Source organism: Emys orbicularis, chromosome 1 (genome assembly GCF_028017835.1).
Source record: "Emys orbicularis isolate rEmyOrb1 chromosome 1, rEmyOrb1.hap1, whole genome shotgun sequence".
Lineage (NCBI taxonomy): Eukaryota > Metazoa > Chordata > Testudines > Emydidae > Emys > Emys orbicularis.
The window spans coordinates 171,695,029-171,714,352 of NC_088683.1; the positions used below are offsets into that span (position 1 = coordinate 171,695,029).

The 19,324-nt window shown below is 42.9% G+C and overlaps 1 protein-coding gene across 2 annotated transcripts in view; it reads right to left on the reverse strand.

Annotated features, from left to right (window-relative positions):
- Positions 1-597: 597 nt before the first annotated feature.
- The window catches only part of MYH15 (myosin heavy chain 15), a 66,197-nt gene continuing 47,470 nt past the window's right edge, over positions 598-19,324 (reverse strand). Inside the window, exons 32-42 of one of the 2 annotated variants that reach the window (XM_065401558.1) lie at positions 17,854-18,203; positions 16,490-16,614; positions 13,807-13,922; positions 9,967-10,159; positions 8,814-9,017; positions 7,472-7,597; positions 5,608-5,778; positions 4,880-4,984; positions 4,015-4,110; positions 3,194-3,331; positions 598-615 (exon numbers count right to left, since the gene is read on the reverse strand). In XM_065401558.1, the coding sequence (XP_065257630.1) occupies positions 598-615; positions 3,194-3,331; positions 4,015-4,110; positions 4,880-4,984; positions 5,608-5,778; positions 7,472-7,597; positions 8,814-9,017; positions 9,967-10,159; positions 13,807-13,922; positions 16,490-16,614; positions 17,854-18,203 (1,642 nt within the window). Of the gene's footprint in view, positions 616-3,169; positions 3,332-4,014; positions 4,111-4,879; positions 4,985-5,607; positions 5,779-7,471; positions 7,598-8,813; positions 9,018-9,966; positions 10,160-13,806; positions 13,923-16,489; positions 16,615-17,853; positions 18,204-19,324 lie in introns of those variants that run through there. The other variant, XM_065401565.1, reaches the window with a different exon arrangement.

Sequence of the window (19,324 nt, forward strand, 5' to 3'; positions counted from 1 at the left end):
TTACCTACTGTCCGTAGTCAGTTCATGGTGGTGGGCTCTCATCACAGCTATGATGAGCCAAAGCCTCTAGTGGCCCACATTCACAGCCATGGGAAGTCAAGATGGTGAGCTGAAGCTCAGCTTTCCAAGAGGAGAGCAGCAGGGGAGGGAGGGTTAGGAGTTTGTCAGTCTCTGCTCCGACATGAAACTGGTATGGGACTGCGGCTGACAGGATGGGTGTGAGTAAGTGGCATAGGGCCATAACTGTGGAAGGCTGCCCCCTGCACATGGTCACTTTAAAACTCTCTGTATGAAGAATGTTAACTTCGGAAATGTGTGTGTGTGTGTGTGTGTGTGTGTGTGTGGTTTCATTACTGACAATTAGGCTTTGTTCCAAGATAATGAGCAGGGCAATCAGCAGGATTCAAGTAGTTTTTTTGAGCTCTGGGACCAGGCCTCAACAAGTGTAAGGGAAAGAAAAACACTGCAAAAACTGGTTTGGATTTTCATTTCATTTTTATTTCTTAAGGTGCCTATTCTACTTCAACTGTGTAGCTCATCAATTAATAGGAAGCATCAAACACTGTTCAGTCTTCAGTTACTCAGTGCATAGTATGTTTACTCCTCTTCTTGAACCTGAAATGTGATTTTTATGAGAGAGACAGTATGATTCAATTAAGAATGAAAATATTTACATAGTTTTTTAGAGAGTAAATTCTCAAGTATCAGACAAAAGCTTCTATTCCCTTTCACCCATTCTATTAACAAATTCTCACTGGCATAAGCATAAACTGGCTTAGCTTTCTTGAAGTCAGTGGTGCTATACTGATTTCCACCAGCTTAGAATACAGATCAGTTTCTTGTCCTGATACTATTATGTATGTTATTAACAGCTTATGAATTTCATGTAGCACTGTTAGGACGTACACCACAGTTCTGTGGTAATATAGCACATTCTATTGAAACTGTTCTTGCTAAGGGCTTGTCTATATGAACACTTAGTTTGCAGCAAGTCGGGGTGTATATGTATCCATCACTACCCTCCTGGGCACTAAGTGTTTGTGTGGACCTTGCTGCTGTGCTCTAAAAGTTCCCTAGTGCTTTTTGATCTTTCCCGCTGTGAAATGGGAGTAGATCAAAGTGCACTAGGGAACTTTAGTGCATGGAGGGGCACCAGTCATTTCCACCATGTCACTCCCCTCTTAGAATCCCTCTGTTGGCTACTGCATATAACTCAAGCTTAGCAGCTTCAGTGTTCCACATAACGCTGTCCTGCCCTACTTATCTGAGCTTGTCTTGCTGCACTGTGCCCTGCTGTTCTATGTAGGTTCTTATGTTGCACAGCACTCAGCACTGTAGCATCTGAGCACCTATCAGTAGTTCAGTAAGCAACGTGACTGGTGGCTGTCACATGTTTCTCATCCTCTCCTGAGGGAGAGAAGCATGTGCAAATGGAAGCATCCGCTGCCTCCCTTCTGCGGGTGTTCCCACCCTCAGCCACTAATCTGTCAACTTCTCATATCAGCACTTCCATGCCTTTTTCCACACTGCCTCTTTGCAGGGCACAGACTTACTGAGCTCATCTATAAGGCCTTTACTCACTCAGCATTTAAGTCCCTCTTGAAGATCTACATTTGCCATGTGGCTTACAGTGAATTAGCTCACAAGGAAAACTGTACCCCATTCTCTTGAACCTCTATTTATTTGTTCTTAGACTGAGCTTCTTAAGAAAGGAACAAGGTACTTGTCTGTCAATGGCTGATGAATGCAAACAATGGATGCTGCTATTAATAATTAAATTAAAATTTATTTGAATCATATTAAGATAATTATGTGTAATAGTATAAATTATAATAATTTATAAGATTAAATGAAATACAAGATGGATTTTAATAAATCTATGCAACAGCTTGGCTTTGTGTGTAACATGAATTCATGGGACTGGAAGAACTTGGACAGTCACCAGAAAAATGCACTTTCAGAAACTAGCAAGTGAATAAAAAAACTCCAAAGTTTATTTTTTTTAAAAAAGCTACACAACATTGAAAGGAAGCCACATTTTCACCAATAGTTCCAGCACTAGCACAGGGCCTAAAGGTATAGTAGGCCAGATCCTTAGCTGGCGTAAGGCAGTGGTGCTTCATCGTCGAGAAAGGTATATCAATTTAAACCACCGGAGGACCTAGCCCAGTATTATTTATTCTGGTATGGGCAGGCAAAGGAAATTGGAAAAATCTTGCCTCACAATGGATATCATAACAGAAAGGAGAGGGTGATTGGATAAAGTCTCCTTTTTAAGTTCTGGGGCGAGAGAGAAAGGTTTTCTTTGTCCCGTTATTGCTGGGGTTGGTCACCCGAGCCATGCATTTCTAAAATCTTGAGCCTCAGAGTTTAGATTATGCCTCTAAGTCAACTGGACAACACAATAAAGATCATTCCAACTCCTTGTTCAATGCCTCATATGTGGATGAGGAGCGTACTTGAACCTGTTACCATTTAGGCAATCAAAGGCTCTCTTACTCTCAACTGCAGGTCACACCACATCCCAAAAGGTAAGTAATTTGGAATCTTTATTCAACAGTTTGGTGGTAAGTTCTCTTTACTCCAAATGCAATCCCACAAAAATTAATAAAATATGAATGACTTAGAATGCTATACAGCCAATCACTAACACCCGAAACCACGAATGTTCCACCCAACTCCAAAAGCTATCACCCCCCACACTGAAAGTGCAGTTTCAAGATGAAGGTGAAATTGTGTGTAACCAAAAAATCTGCCAGTGCCATAATCCTCAGGCTGCACTGTAGAAGAGGCCCTATAGGACAGGTAGAAATCCATGTTACATTGCGAGAAATGGTGCTTTTGAATATCCACTATCAAAGAATAGTGTTTGATTATGTTTAGCAAAAAACCCTCTTTGGGTTACAGCTGCTTAAGTAATAAAGTTTGTATTGGGATATATTAAGAACATGTTTCTTTGGCAGGTTATAAGGTTCAGGTCACCCTCCCAAAGTTTTTCCATAATGTAAAAAAATAGAAGGCTGCATTGAAAACTCATATTTCGATCTGGTTCAAATTTATGATATGGAATAATTTTCCTATCTCGTATAGTACCTTTGTAGAGCTGTGCTGATCAGTTCTCCTTCCTCTGCAAGTATGTGTGCACATGTGTCAGTGTGCAGAGACTCTCTTATTCTGCAGAATAACACCATACCTTTTTTATCCCAATATCTCTTGTCTTGGTCCTCAGTTTATTAACTTGAGATTCAGCTATTTCAGCCCGTTCTTCAGCATCATCCAGCTCATGTTGCTGCTTCCTGTACTTTGCAAGATACTGATTGGATTGTGCTTCCTGGTAAGACAAAGGATTAGACACATTTTTCCCCTGTAGGTTTGAAAATGGTGATCTTCAGTATAAGGCAAGGTTCAAGTGTGTGAGACTAAGCGGCAAATATCTGTGGGGCTTAACCAACCTTTGCGATGCAAACATTTAGTCAAATGTTTTGCTGGTTCCAGCAGTACTCCCCATTTTAAGGGAAACTCTCAGGATGGGGGGAAAAAACACCCTTTTAACATGGAACTACATTATAGGCATTTTTCAGTGATCACTGACTTAGTGGGTTAACAGAATGTCATGAAAAGTTTCACTTTGATTGATCCAAACCCCTTGCCCAGGATACAAAGAAAGACAGCCCCTGAAAACTATATCCATACACAACACCAAGTGCAAGCTGCTTAAGGTGGAACGGGTAGGGAGGGCACGGTGTAAATCAGGACTACGTAGATCTTCTGCTAAGCTGAATATATTTAATAAAGCTGCTAAATGATTTTTAAGTACATGAAGGCCCCGAGACCCAGATCCTCAAAGGTATTTAGGTGCCTAACTCTCATTGGTTTCAATGGGAGGTGCCTAAATGCCTCTGGGGATGTGGGCTCAAATGACCAAGGATGCAATTGTAAGTGAGGGCATGACTTGATTAATTAAATAAATAAATAAAAAACCCATTCCATGTCACAACTGTTCCTGTCACTTACAGCTTCCTCAGCTTGATGCTTATAGCTTTTCACTTTTAATTGCAGCTTATCGATCAGCTCCTGCATCCTGGTCAGATTCTTCTTATCTTCCTCTGCCTACACCAAGCAAATAGAAAAAAATGCTTTAATGATATGGACAGGCAGAAGGTATAAGTATGTCACAAACGGAGTAAGTTTTGTGAGGCAATTATTTCTATCACATTGGAAATTTAGGACTTTGAAACAAAACAGTTCAACTAGTATCACTATGTATAGAGATAAGAAAAAATATTCTAGTGGACTGACCAAGGGTATGTATTTGTTTCAACAGTAAAAGCAACACTGAGCAGTGGAAAGAACTATCAGGAAATATATTTAGAAAGTATCAAGCATAGTGATACAGACTCCCTAACGGATAATGCAGAGATGATGAAGGGCATTTCTACTCTATAGAATAAAAATGGTACTCCAGTGCAGATCTTCTCCCTGTGCATGTGGAAGCTTATCTTTTTATTCCAATGACAAAAGTAAGTTTAATCTATTTTATTCTGGTTAGCAGGGTCAACACCTGAGTGAGAGAGCTGGAGTCTCCTTCTCATGCATCAAGAAAAATGGTACCTACGGCTGCACCTCAGCAGGTTTAAATAGCACCGTGTTAAAAATGCCAAAGCGCCAACTACACTAGACTAACAATTGTTTAGGTTAATTGAGGGTAGCATTGGAAAGTGTTTTTCTAAAATTCACTAGCATTGACAAAGCTTTCAGCAATGCTGATTTCCACTGGGAGAAGGATGCAGTTCAAGACTGTATTTGAAAGAAAACATTTCTTCCAGGGACCTACAGTTTAGTATAATACTTAGAAGGACTGGGGTTTTTGCTCCAGTACCTGATAAGTCAGCTCCTTTATGCGTCTCTCATATTTGCGGACTCCTTTCTGGGATTCTGTATTGCGACGGAGTTCATTCTCGAGATCATTTTCCAGCTCACGTACCTGCAAGAGAAGAAACATTATGTAATTCCACATGTTTAAACATCAAGTAGTTTAATTTACAGTTTAAGTGACATTCATCTTCGCAAGACCCTTTGTCACTATCTCCAAGTATGTGCTTCAGCAGTAGACCAAAATTTCCATGTAGATATTGCTTTTCTATATGGTTTATTATGCATTTTTATTACATAATGTTTATATTGCACTAGCGGTTCCAATCAGGACTGGAATCCCAACACACTAGATACTGTACAAACATACAAAAACTCCAAAGAGTTCACAAGCTAAGCTGGAAGCATAGAGGCTTTTGCCATTTTCAGACTTTATGCCTTATTTTAAGCCTGGGCTTTATCATATTGGTGTTGGCTACAACAACCACATTGCTATGTCAACCAAGTCAGGTGATAAAAGGGAAAGATGGGTCCATGTGGACCTCACACCTGGCCTAGGTGTAACTCTTAAAAGAGTTTACTCTTAATATAATCTCTAAAGAGTTCTTTGTACTTTATAGATGGTCCCTAAGCCAAGGTCAGAAGTGACTGTGTCCAGAGCAACCATTTTGTCTGAGTTTTATGAAGTATCTGTAAGCAGGCGACAGTGGCCTATAAACAGGACAGAAAACCTACTCTGGATTCCAGCTTTTGGATCTGCTTCTTGCCACCTTTCAGTGCTATTTGCTCTGCTTCATCCAGTCTTTTCTGTAGATCTTTAATAGTCTGTTCCATGTTCTTTTTCATTCTCTCCAAGTGGGCACTAGTATCTTGCTCCTTTTTAAGCTCCTCAGCCATCATTGCTGCCTAAAATACAAATAAAACATCACAGTGAGGTCTGTTGGACTCTGGTAGCTGCTCGTAAGAGAAGTGAAGGAAGCCCCACTGCTTGTGTCATTTACACTAGACTGAACAAAGTACTAGAGCAGGGGTAGGCAACCTATGGCACGTGTGCCGAAGGTGGCACGTGAGCTGATTTTCAGTGGCACTCACACTGCCTGGGTTCTGGCCACTGATCTGGGGGGTTCTGCATTTTAATTTAATTTTAAATGAAGCTTCTAAACATTTTGAAACCTTATTTACTTTACACACAACAATAGTTTAGTTATATATTATAGACTTCTAGAAAGAGTCCTTCTAAAAAGGTTAAAATGTATTACTGGCACGCGAAACCTTAAATTAGAGTGAATAAATGAAGACTCGGCACACCACTTCTGAAAGGTTGCAGACCCCTGTACTTAGAGAGTACTCTGTAGAGAGTTGTCCTTCACATGCAGATTTGATGGACAGACAATGTGACCTAATAGGTCTTTTCCATCTCTCGCTTCTAATTCTGTGATTTAAGATTTAGCTTCCTACTTCAATATCTGTATGTGGCTTTCCTGTTGAGTAAAACTGGGCCATTTGTTACATACATTTTATGTACTAAAAATGGTTTGGATGCAATGCTTGTGACAGTTGCTGGGCTAACAGGCCTGAAAGACCAATTCTCTATTTATCCATAGAACAGGTAGAGTCTGGGGAGTGTCAGGGAAGCTTCCCCAGTCTATGCCAGCAGTGACCGGGAGGCACCAAATCTAGGGACGAAGAGTTCAGAGGCCATGTCCTATTGTGTCTTGGGTCTTTCTGCTGACATGGCTAACAGCGGTGCAATGAGTCTATTTCTGAACAGACAGATGTGATAAAACCAAGGTCCAGCTACATATTTTGGATAGGTCACTGAACAGCCATCAGAAGGTAATAACTGGGCTGGAGTTGAACTGGTGACATCTCCCACCTCTTAAGGAGATAGACCAGCTGAGGAACAGTTGGGAAAAAGATACAGGAGGAACTTCCTCCAGGAATTCTGGGTGTACAACTCATGGGGACTCAACACTGTGAAACCTGGGTCCCTGGATTTCACATTGTTTGCTGATATAACGATTCTGGCAACATTGATTTCTCCAGTTCTGCTGGAGCTGAAACAACACTAGCTTGACTGCTCTGCTCTCCAAGAGATGTCTTCGATCACTCTTCTCTTGACCATAAGTCTTGTGCTGAGAGTAGTGTCATGTGGTTTCCCACATCTCTGGCTGGTATCTGACTTTAAAGTTACTCTTTTGGGAATCTGGAATGTTACCCCCCCGCCCCTATCAGAGCCTTTCTTGTGATCTACACAGCTGCCAAGTGGAAGTTGGTGGGTGGGCTCCCAACTGGCTCAGCTTGTCCAGATGCAAAGATCTATTTGGAGGTGACACGATCCAACCCAGAGTTTCAGGATCAGCAGATGTGCCCCTTCTTGGAGAAGAGAAATTGACTAAGGAGAAAACGTTTCTCTTTTCCTCCCTCCAACCTTTTCTGCACCAGGGCAGCATTAACCTCTTTCAGCCAGCTCTGGAGCCCACTGAATAAACCGTTTCCCCCCCCTCATAGCCACAGAAATGGAAATTCAGGGGGAACAAAGTGTTGTCAGAATATGGTGCTACACCTGCAAAAGGAAACAAGCAGCCAGTCTACTTACATCGGTGATAGCTTTCTTGGCTTTTTCTTCAGCGTTCCTGCACTCCTGTATAGCCTCCTCCACTTCATTCTGCATCTGAGAGATGTCAGTCTCCAGCTTCTTCTTCTGATTGATAAGGCTTGTGTTCTTTTTGTTAAAAAAAGGAGGGGAAAGATTATTAGGGACATAAATTGTTTAAGTCCTACAACAAACCTACCTATGACCACACATCTATTTTTGCAGCTCCCTAGGCTTCACAGGGTACAGTATCTATTAACATGGTAGAGGCCTGACTTTTTAGATTATCTTTAGGTTGTGTGTATTTTATCTTTTTTTTTAAAAAGTCCCCAGAGCTCTGAATATCCATATTTAACAATCAAAAGGGAACTAAACAAAAAAATTCAGCCAAACACTGAAATAGGGGACTGGTGCAGTGTTTTCAGCTCTGGTCAATGAAGGTCCCATAATCAGTTATTCTAAAAGGTGATTAAAGTGGAAATCCAATATTGTGGCTGCAGTTCAGGAGGTAGCACATAATGTGTTAATAGCACAAGCCTTGCTAATGCATGACAAGCTTTCATAGCCTGCTGGTAGTTAATTATTTAGAGATGGGCTCATAGGGGTTTGAAGTGGAAATCCTTGTCTATGAAGAGACACCCTCCTAGAACCTGCTAAGTCTCCACTTGTGCTTAAGGAGGTAACAAGCAACAAGGGCAAATCACTTATTTTATCTGCTCCCCCCGCCCCAGGCCTCATTAGCCCACCATTTGATGGCCCTATATTGATGAAGACCTTTGATGTGGTACGGAGCAGCTTGCTGCTGGTTCCAATGTACTGTCTTGCTCAATGTAGCTATACATAATGAATGGCCTTTGCATGTTTTACTGAAGGCTTCTCTAAGCAGCTTGCATGTAAAGGTCATACATACCGCTTCTCCTGCCCCCCGTCAAAATAGCGTCCATACAATCCACAAACCCAACTGGGTTTTAACATTGCTGAATGTAAACATAGTAGTAAGATAGTCTGAAATTCTATGACACCCTGTGAAGAAGGTAAAGACCCAATTATCATCTGACTTCCGTCTTTACCCTTTCTAGGAAGTGTTTATTATAGCAGGCTAGAGCACTTCTGCACTGATATCATGATGGGAATGAAGTATGATATGGAGAGAGAGAGAGACTGACTCATTTCCTTTAGTGGAATGAATGAAACCTCTCTGACAAATGACGGTCGGTGGCTATGGAGTTCATATCTTTATGGCATGTGCAGTCTTCACGTTTCCCCAGTAGCCACTACTGCTGCTTGTTGAGTATAGTGCACACACAGCTTAGGAAACTGCCCCCTCCCCGCAGTGAAATCCAACCTGGGTGTGGAGAAGGTTCACACGTTCGGTGGCTTCCAGTAGCTCGTGTTCTGCCAGCTTACGCCCACGTTCAGTCTGGTCTAGCAGGGCCCTCAGCTCATCAAGCTCTGACTGGAGAAGATTGTTCCGCCTGTCAGTGACCGCCAGCTGCTCCTTCAGGTCTTCATTCAGGTGTTCTGAATCATCCAGCTGCACTTGCAGGTCCTGGAGCAGAAACAGCAGCATTCTCACACACCAGCATGATGGGACTTGAGCTTAGGGTGACCAGATGTCCCGATTTTATAGGGCCAATCCCAATATTCAGGGCTTTTTCTTATATAGACTCCTGTTATGCCCCACCCCCCGTCCCGATTTTTCACGCTTGCTATCTCGTCACCCTACTTGAGCTCGTCTTTGCTGTTAACTGCCAAAGCCTCTGAAAATCTGACTGAACAATGTGGAGTGGGGGCTCATCCAGGCGGTCTCGAAGCTGTTTTAGCTCCTGCTTAGAAAAGTACTGAAAAAGACTTTCTCCCTGCCTCCACCCTCAATGTTGTGAGAAACAGTAGGTTTAATTCACCCCGGCCTGCTGGGCATGAACTGAACCTTCAAGTCAGTGGTGGTTTCAAGTGAGGGGTATTTTGTGGATTTATCCTCTGGGGAGTGCAGGTGATGGATTAAGGAAACCTGACTTTAAAATGGTGTCAGGGCTTAATAGGAAACCAGTTGTCAGAGGCTCTGGAGAATTAAGTTAAATGAAGCTACGCAGATAATCTGGCCATTCCGACTCCCTGTCAAATGGCTACTCCTTTAAAGGACCTGGGGAGAGGAAGTTCCTTGCACTGCTGCTTTTCCCCCTCACAGAGGGCAGTCTTTCCATCGGGGCCCTGTGACCCTAGGGGCAGAATCTGATTCAATTTTTATCAAGCTCTTTGAAGATGTTATAGGCTAAGAAGTACTTTGCAGCAGACACACACCAAGGACTGGCCATGCTCTGCAGGGCACTCTAACTGCACCTAGTCTTTTGGAACAGAGTCTCAATTTGTACTAATAATTATTGCTGTAAAAGCACTTGCTCTGCGTGTGTGTTTTTTCTGTTTGAATTGTTACATATTAATAAAACCCAGCCCTTGCTTGTAGTTGGGTAGTTCGGACTGGCAGCGCTATGGGGTACCTTTATTTGTGCCTGCAGGATACGTGCAGACTTTATTGCCTCTGAGGCATGCCTGTTAGCATGGCTGAGCTGGATTTCCATCTCGTTGAGGTCCCCTTCCATCTTCTTCTTCAGCCGAATGGCCTCATTTCTGCTCTTGGCTTCAGAATCAAGGGTGGACTGCAGCGAGTCTATGGTACGCTGCTGGTTTCTCCTAATTTTGGAGTAATATTCAAAAGACATTATGGGTAAGGAATTCTTTCCCTTCCCTCCACAGAAGTTTTAATTACCTCCAGTAATATTTTATTTCCCAAAAGAGTTGCATTTTCAGGAATGGAATCATATTTCTGTATGGATGAGTGTATACAGCGGTAGTACATAATGACCCATTGTGACCACTAGATCTGTCTGCTCCCCTCAATAAGCTCCTGATCATAGTCAGAGTTTAAGGCCAGAAGGAACTACCAGATCCTCCAGTCTGTCCTCCTCTATATCACAGGCCACCTATGCCACCCAGCACCCGCACACTAAACCCAACATCCGAAATTAGACCAAAGTATTACAACCCACAGGAGGCTAGACTATTATGTGCCACATAGCAAGCCCCATTATTCCCCTCTTCTTCCTCCCTAAATGTCCAAATAGCACCTTTGAGGCTATTACACTGGGGAGGGTCACAAATTCTTTCTTCTGGGTTTGAACCTAACAAACAATACTTAATTCTTGGCACTAGTTCAGTGCTTTACATCTGCGCCATTTTATACAGGCATTAACCATCAATCAATACTCAACACCTCTGATAGGTAGGCAAGTATTCCTATTTTATACATGGAGAAACAGATACAGAGAGGTATATAGTTTGTCCTCTGCAATACAGTGAGACATTAGAATTCAGGAATTCCTGATTCTGATCCACATGGTTTTAGGTTTTTGCAGGTTCTTCATTATCCCCTCTCTCTGCCAGAAAATGATTCAAAGCAGAGACTATACCTCATCTGATGGGAATTGTAAATATCTGATATTTTTGTTTGCTGAACTTTTTAAAGGGCTTCTGGCAGTGACTATATTGACCCATAATTGGTCTGTTTCCTCTCCCTTGTTATACAAAATAAGTGTTGAGATTCATATCACTCACAACAGCCCCAGAGTTCTCAGGAACAGCCCAGCATGTCTGGGAACTGTTCCAAGTCTCACATAATCAAAACACCAAACCATTATTCAGACATATCAGGGATGGAAAGTACCTATTAGAGACCTCCGAGACATTGCAGGACTGTTCCCTATAGAACATTTTCTAGAATTTTGCCCAATCTAGTTCTAAAGGAGAGTAATTCCTCAGCCTAATAGGGCTCACTAAAAGGGAAAAAAATAACCTGAGGAACAAGAAAAAACTTTCTTTCATCTCCTTGCTTCCTATTACAACCTCTGTCCCCCTTGATAAGTTCTCCTCCATTCTGTCTCTGCTTAGCCAAACTGCAAACTGCACACGTAGCTCTTCATCTGCCCTCACAAGTCAATTCAGCATTTTTAGTGCTTTTTGTATAAACTCACGACACATGGATCTCCATGTTGCTGGCAGCGGGCTGCCCGGAACTAAAGGCAGTGTTGCAGGTGTGGGCATCATGGGGACGTAAAAAGCACAGGCTACAGTAAGGGAGAGTGGGATGAGTGCAGTCCCCCTCCCCCGTCTGCTAACAGCAGAGGGAGAACTCCCCGTCCAGTGCTCCTCCCTGGCTGCTCCGGCTCCTGTCTCAATCTATTTTAACCACTGACAGAGGAACTGTCACCTGCCTACTCTGCGGTGTGATGCCTCTGTGTGCCCTGTCCAAAAATCACCCTCTAACATCCATATCACACTGCTGACTCATAGTCACGCCCACACTCCTAAGGTTTCTTCCACCACTACTGCTTTCCAGGCTTCTCCTGGCCACCGAATATGTATTGCTGATGATAGTTCTTCTATAGCGCTTTTCCTCAGTAAATCTCAGAGCACATCACAAAGGGCAATGTCATTATCCCCATTTTACTCATAGGGAAACTGAGGCTCACTAAGGTGAAGCAGTCCAATGGCAGATCTGGATACAGAACCCAGATCTTCTGTGGTGCACTATCCACTAGGCCACCCTGCCTAGTAGTAGCTTCTTTTTATTGCACACCACATCATTTTATTTTCTGCCTATATTTACTAGCCGTGTTCCTTGATTTGCTGCCCTCCAGTTGCTCCCTTTTTCCTATTAGTCCATCCAACTCACCAACCACATTCAGACCCTTATGTCACTATTTGCCCTCTAAGTTAGGGTCTCTTCATTGGTGGGCCGTACTGTTAGGAATGTTCCTCAGAACCCTGTAGTGCTGTTTCAAGGCAGGTACCTGGGGAGCCAGCACAAAGATTCCCAGGGTGCATTTTGCAACTTTAAGGGCCTGCTGCTTACGATGGAGTAGAACCCCATGTGGAGGAGAGGCTGTGAGGGCAGAAACTCCACAGGCAGAACAATAATTCAGTATAGGCCTATTGGTGAACATGGTCACAGGGATCCTAGTTAGAACTGAACAAAATGTTTTCAATAGAAAATGACCTGTTTTCAGAATCAAACACTTTTTGCAGAAAGCTTATAGTTTCTCACAGTTTTTTGATTTTTAATCAAAACTGAAAATTTCAAAATTCATGAATGCTGAATTTTCAACTCTTCCCCCCCCCCCCCACCCCGTTTCTTCCTTCATTACTCTTTGCTACTGAATATGACAGAAAGAATGATTTCTAGATGGCTTTTTTTCCCCTTTTGCCACTAACTTTTCAGAACTTCTTCAACTTTGGGAAAATTACAGGAAAAATGAAACGAACTCTGCCGCTCTAATTTCTCAAAAGCGTGGAGAAGTTTTTAGAAGTTGCAGGGTGGCAAAAGAAAAAATGAAAGCAAAAAGTGGGAAAAAATGGAAAAAAAATCTGGATATCAGACATTTTCTATTGCACTGTGGCAAAAAAGAAATGGGAAAAACACTTTACAAATGTGTCAGAAAAACATAACCCTCCCCCCCCCCAATTGTTCCATTTTGAATCTTGCAAAAGGGAAACAATTTAGAAATTTTGAATTTTGAAATTGTTTTCCATTTTTCAACCAGCTTTAGTCTCAGTGTTGTTGTAGCATCTTCTCAGATGTGGCACCATAAGCAGCTGCCTACTGTGGGACAGTTCTATGGGCGGAGTGTTGGAAGGCATTAGTGTAATAGCAGCCCTTGATGCTAATGTTGCATCACTAGTCTGTTTCCACACTACAGATTCTTTGATTTAGTGGCTCTCAAGGTCTGCCTTATACCCCCGCTGACTTGTGTTATTTCCACCACTACACACACAAGTGATGGATTTGTGTCTGTGGGCAGGTGTCATGGAGCTTTACCTTGTGTTAAATTGCTAGTGAAGATAAGCCTTTAGCCTATCCCTAGACATGACCTTATATCTACCTGGAGAATGTGTCTTCTTTGTTTGGTTAATCTACCTGGTTTTCATATGCTCCCTTACTGCATTCTGAGTCATGCTACTGCAGCCAGGATTAATCCCAGTATGGGATTAATCTTTTAGGTAGGCAGAAGAAATTGTAAGTATTTTTAGGGATGGCCAAACTAGTTGGAAAAAGTGGACTGCATCCAATTCTTACCCACACATGACCCATTTAACAGAACAATTGTTCAACTGTTGGTTTTGTTTTTAGCTTTGTACATCTCTGTGCTTCCTTCTAAAGTTTCGCAAGAAACTTTATTCCAGCCAGATTTCCAGGATGATCAGAAAAGCTGGCAGAAGCCTTGAAGAAGCATCAGAACTTCTGAGTTTCATCCATTACAAACCATTTTCTCACTGTATAGTACCTAATGTTTTCCATTTCCTCCTCCTTTTCTGCCAGTTTTCTTTCAAACTCTGCTTTAATCTGAGAAATTTCAAGTTGGAAACGAAGGCTTTTGCTTTCTTCATGCTCCAGGGCTCCCTGAAATAAAATGCACACAACTGAACAAGGCCAGAGGTCCTTAGACTTTTTCAAAGTATGAATCACAACATTGAGATTGACCCTGGACACCTCCTTCTCATTCCTGACTGTCTCCTCACCCATCACCATCTACCTGTGGCAACTACAGTTGCTTCTGGAGAAAAGTAACCTGGCTTTCCTAATGTGTTTACCTGTCTTTTAATGCAATTTGACAGCTGGAAACATGAGCAGTCACCTCTTCAGGCTACACGTGGTCAAACAGAACACAGTTTGACAACTGATGTCTTAGGCCTTGTCTACACAGTTTTTGTACCATTACAAAAACTCTATGTAGATAAGCTTTACACAGTAATGGTAAAAGGACTCCATCCTGCTCCCACTGAAGTGAGTGGCAAAACTCCCAAAGAGTTCAGTGGGAGCAGAACTCAGCCACAGGATTGTTTACAAAACCTCTCTAAATCTGTCTTTTCCCCCCACCTCCCCATCAGCCTTACAGCAATAGGTACATGTGTTTGCTGAAATTAACTATCCTCATTCACATGATCATCAATTAAAGACATCTGTACTGTACTCCTTGCCAAATCTTGTTCTAGAAGCACGCATGGCTCCTATTGATGGCAGTGGGATCTGTGTATGTGAATCTATAACCTGACACCAAAAGGAAGGGAAGGATGAAAAGTATCAGGTTTTCATGACAAAATGTGTAGCTATCAAGATCTTCCCCTTTTCCATTAAAATACAGAAAAACCTGTAAGGAAACTATATGGTAACCTCTTATTAAATCCCATGACCTTTGTTTTTGTTTCCCCCCCATAAATTGCGATCACGAGACTTTACGTAATAGCTTATGGTTAAATACTAAGGCCCCAGACTTGCAGGTTTTACTTAAGCAAAACTCCCATTGAAGTCAGTGGGAGTTCAGACTCATTCCTGATTGAGCCAAAACTTCCTCTGATTTAAGCAGGCAGATTAGCTGGGTAAGAACTGGTTACTTGTGAAGAGAGCAGACAGAGTCACTCATTGATCTACATTTGTCTCAAGAGATGATATCAATAGAATAATGACATACAAAAGACATGGATAAGCAAATTATCCCTTATTTCTGGTCACCCATGCACCATCTATATTCATTTTAACAAACACACCACACTAATAAGCCACCAATGGCAACAGCACACAAAAGTACTGCACATTAAAACAACAGCCAGCAACCCAGATTCACAAGAAAAAACCTTATTAAAAAAAATTGCACTCCACAACTGACTTCTAAATAAGATACATCATCATTTTGGGGATGTAACACAAACTTTACTTGCACTCATTAGCCTGATCTGCTCACAGACTTAGAATTCTGCTGAGCTTTTGCATGGGTGTGGGAAGTATTCCACATAATTCATGGAAGTCAGGTGTGTTATTATATCCCCAAGAACAGATGTATTCTCTCTAATGAGATAAATATGTACGCAGCACATATAATCACTCGCAGCACCCCAGAGCTATGGAAAAAGATGCTATTTCCTCCGCTCTGATTTTAACACCTGTCTACATGGCCATGAAATCCCTGCCAAGTATAAAACATCCTGCAACAGACCAAAAAAAAGTTACACATATTTAGTGTATTAACAGTTTACAGTTATTTGATTAATTTCATTTTTGCAAGCATTGTTTAGAGGAGGGCAAATAAGATACTGACACAAAAAAATCAACACTTGACTTTAATGAAAAATCCCCTGCCACATGCTATACTAGCCATGATACAGTGATGCACCAATCTAGCCCTGCGGTGCACCAAAACCTCAAGAAATATACAAGCTGACCTTTTAAATGAATAATCAGGAGCAGATTTCCACCTGGACTGTAATGAATTTTGTAGTGCTGGTTCACTCTCAGAAATTGAGGTGGGTCCTCCCTGGATGTATGCATGCCTGTCACTGCAGAAAATTACTGCAATGATGTTCAGTGATTTTTACCAAACTCCTTTGGGATTTAAAATTTTTCTAAATGGCCTCTTTTCATTTGGGTTTATGAGACTGCTACTCTTGCTTAGCAGATTAGCATTGTAGAAAGAAAGCCGGGCACTAATCTCAGTGCAATCCATAGCGAGCCATTATTTAGAATAAAACTTCATAAAGTTTAGCTTTTAATTCTCAAAGAGGAAGATAAGAGTTAAGAATTTGCTGATGAATACAAGATATTTGGCGTACTCAGTAAGGTGTTAAACTGGATGAACAAAACCACCAACTTGCATTTTCAAAAGTGACTGGGAATTTGGATGCTCCAAGTTGAACTGTTTTGAAGAGGCCTGATTTTCAGAGGAAGGGTTTCTTGCAGTTTCTGAAAATCAGGTCACTTTACAGGTGTCTCAGTTTGGGCACCCAAAAATTGAAGCTGCCAAAATCATGTTACTTTTGAAAATTTAGGCCAGCAAGGTTGGTGTGTAAATACAGAGGAGCAGAGAAAGATATCTCCTAATAATAGGCAATAAATGTTTGCTCTTTGCTGTGTGTGTGACTGAGAAAGCGATGCAGCAACAGACAAACCTCCTTCCCTCCCTTCCTTCCTCTTACCTCAGCTTCTTCCAGGGCTAACTGAACTTCTGACTTTTCTTGTTCAACCTGTTTCTTGAGTTTTTCTATCTCATGAAGGCTCTTGTTTCCTTCACTAATCTGATCAGTCAGATCAGAAATCTCCTCTGAAATGACAAGAAGAAGAATCAAAGTCCCAGAAACATAGTACTGTACATACAAGTATAACGTTATGATTTTACCACCAGGCACAGAGAGTGATTACAAAAATCACCTTCCAAATAACTTGCTAAAGGTTTGTCTATACACACAGAAGTTGCACTGATTTCACTTAAATCTGTTTAATTAAACCAGTGCATGTTTTGTGTGGGGATTCTCCATAACCAGTTTTAAACTGCTTTAGCAGCTTAGCAAATTTGCTAATTTCTGGAAGGGCTCTGTCCACGAAATTTCAAATGTCCCATGCAAAAAGCAGTCCATCTACATTCCTCACTCCTATTCCAAGTAGCACCTCTAAACAATGACAGGGTATGTTAACTCTCCACCCCCATTCAAGACTTATGCTCACTCAAGTGACTGCCAAAAAGGCCGACAGTGATGATTGGGGTGTGTGATGTGAACTCCTTTGGGCCTATATGAAGAACTGGTTGGATTGCCTGTGGGTAACAAACACCCGAGCGTTCCTTTATGATCCCATGATCTTTTGAAATAGGACCTAGTATTTTAAACTTTAACTCTGTTCGATAAGTGTCAGATGGATGGTACAGCTCAAAACAAAATTCTAGACGACAAGCCAATAAAGTTGAAGAACTTAGTACAGTTCTATTAAATTTTTTCTAATTACATGGGACTGGATATTTCAAAATACTTGCTAAGGGATTGTGGCCAAAAATCTATTACAAAATGGCTGTTCAGTGGCCGCAGCGAAACTATTTGTCTCTCATACACTAGTAGAGAAGTGTTCCATGTTACAAAAAGCACCATAACTGGTACCAGTTAGGTCCTTTGTCGGCAGGCTCAGCAGTTAGCCAGTGATGGAAAGGGTTTGATTTCTTCTTTATCCCATGAAGATAGAGCCTGCTACAGGGTACTATTGGGGTACTTTGGCAGGTTAGTGTAGAAAAGCATGCACTAACTGCCCATATGTTGCTCCTGTTCCTGTGGATAAATGCTGTTAATTCAGCATCTTTCATCAGCACCAAATTTGTTTAAAAACTGGATTTAGAGAAGGAAAACAGAACAGATTTCAGTGATAGAAGGAACAGCCACCACTCACTGCTCCAGTGCAGCAGCGAGACTAATGTTCTCCAACTTCTACAGGTCCATGAAGTTGCCAGTTGGGCACCACATCTCAAGAAGACCAGGTTCTCTCTTAACTACTGCTGAGCCTGTTATGCATGGCCTACCTTGGAGATTCTTGTTTTCCCTTTTCACTGTCTCCAGATTGTCCAGAGTCTCTTCATAGGCATTCTTCAGTTTAAACAGCTCTGTGCTCAGGCTGCGGGCTTCCTTCTGGGAAGCTTCAAGCTCTGCTTGCGTCTCCTCATACTTCTGCTTCCAGTCACTGATGAGCTTGTCAAAATTGCGCTGCTTCTTGTCCAGGGCTGCCGCTGCCGAATTGGCCCTTTCTAAGTCAATCATGATGTCCTCCAGCTCGTTCTGCAGCCGGTGCTTTGTCTTCTCCAGGGAAGAGCACTTGGCATTGGCTGCCTCAATTGCTTCCTCAGCTTCCTGTAGGCGAGCCGCTAGCTTTTTTCTAACACAGGGAAAAATGGAGCAGAGCAGTAAGACAACCATGAACAGGCTTGATTAGGCCTCAACTGGAGTATTGTGTCCAGTTCTGGGTGCCACATTTCAGGGAAGATGTGGACAAATTGGAGAAAGTCCAGAAAAGAGCAACAAACATGATTAAAGGTCTAGAAAACATGACCTATGAGGGAAGATTGAAAAAATTGGGTCTGTTTAGTCTGGAGAAAGAGAAGACTGAGTGGGGACATAATAACAGTTTTCAAGTACATAAAAGGTTGTTATAGGAGGAGGGAGAAAAATTGTTCTTCTTAACCGTTAAGGATAGGAGAAGAAGCAATGGGCTTAAATTGAAGCAAGGGAGGTTTAGGTTGGACATTAGGAAAAACTTCCTAACTGTCAGGATGCTTAAGCACTGGAATAAATTGCCCTGGGAGGTTGTGGAATCTCCATCATTGGGGATTTTTAAGAGCGGGTTAGACAAACACCTGTCAGGGATGGTCTAGATCAGAGGTGGGCAAACTATGGCCCGCGGGCCACATCCAGCCTGCGGGACCATTCTGCCCGGCTCCTGAGCTCCTGGCCCGGGAGGCTCGCCCCCGGCCCCTCCCCTGCTGTTCCCCCTCCCCCACAGCCTCAGCTCACTGCGCCGTGGGCGCAATGCTCTGGGCAGTGGGGCTGTGAGCTCCTGGGGTAGCGCAGCTGCAGAGCCCGGCCTGAGCCGGTGCTCTGTGCTGCACAGTGCGTGGCTGGCTCCAGCTGGGCAACACAGCTGCCTGTCCTGGTGCAGCTGTGCCACCAGCCACCAGTGCTCCAGGCAGCGCGGTAAGGGAGCAGGGAATGGTGGAGGGGGGTTGGATAGAGGGCAGGGAGGTGGTCAGGGGCCGGGAGTGTGGATAGGGGTGGGGGCGGTCAGAGGGCGGGGAACAGGGGCGTTGAATGGGGGCGGGGGTTCCGGGGGCGGTCAGGGAGAAGGGGTGGTTGGATGGGGCAGGGGTCCCGGCGGGGGGCAGTCAGGAAGGAGAGGGGGGGTTGGATGGGGCGGCGGGGGGCAGTCAGGGTCAGGGGGGGTCAGGGGACAGGGAGAAGGGGTAGTTGGATGGGGCAGGGGTCCGGGGGGGCAGTCAGGGG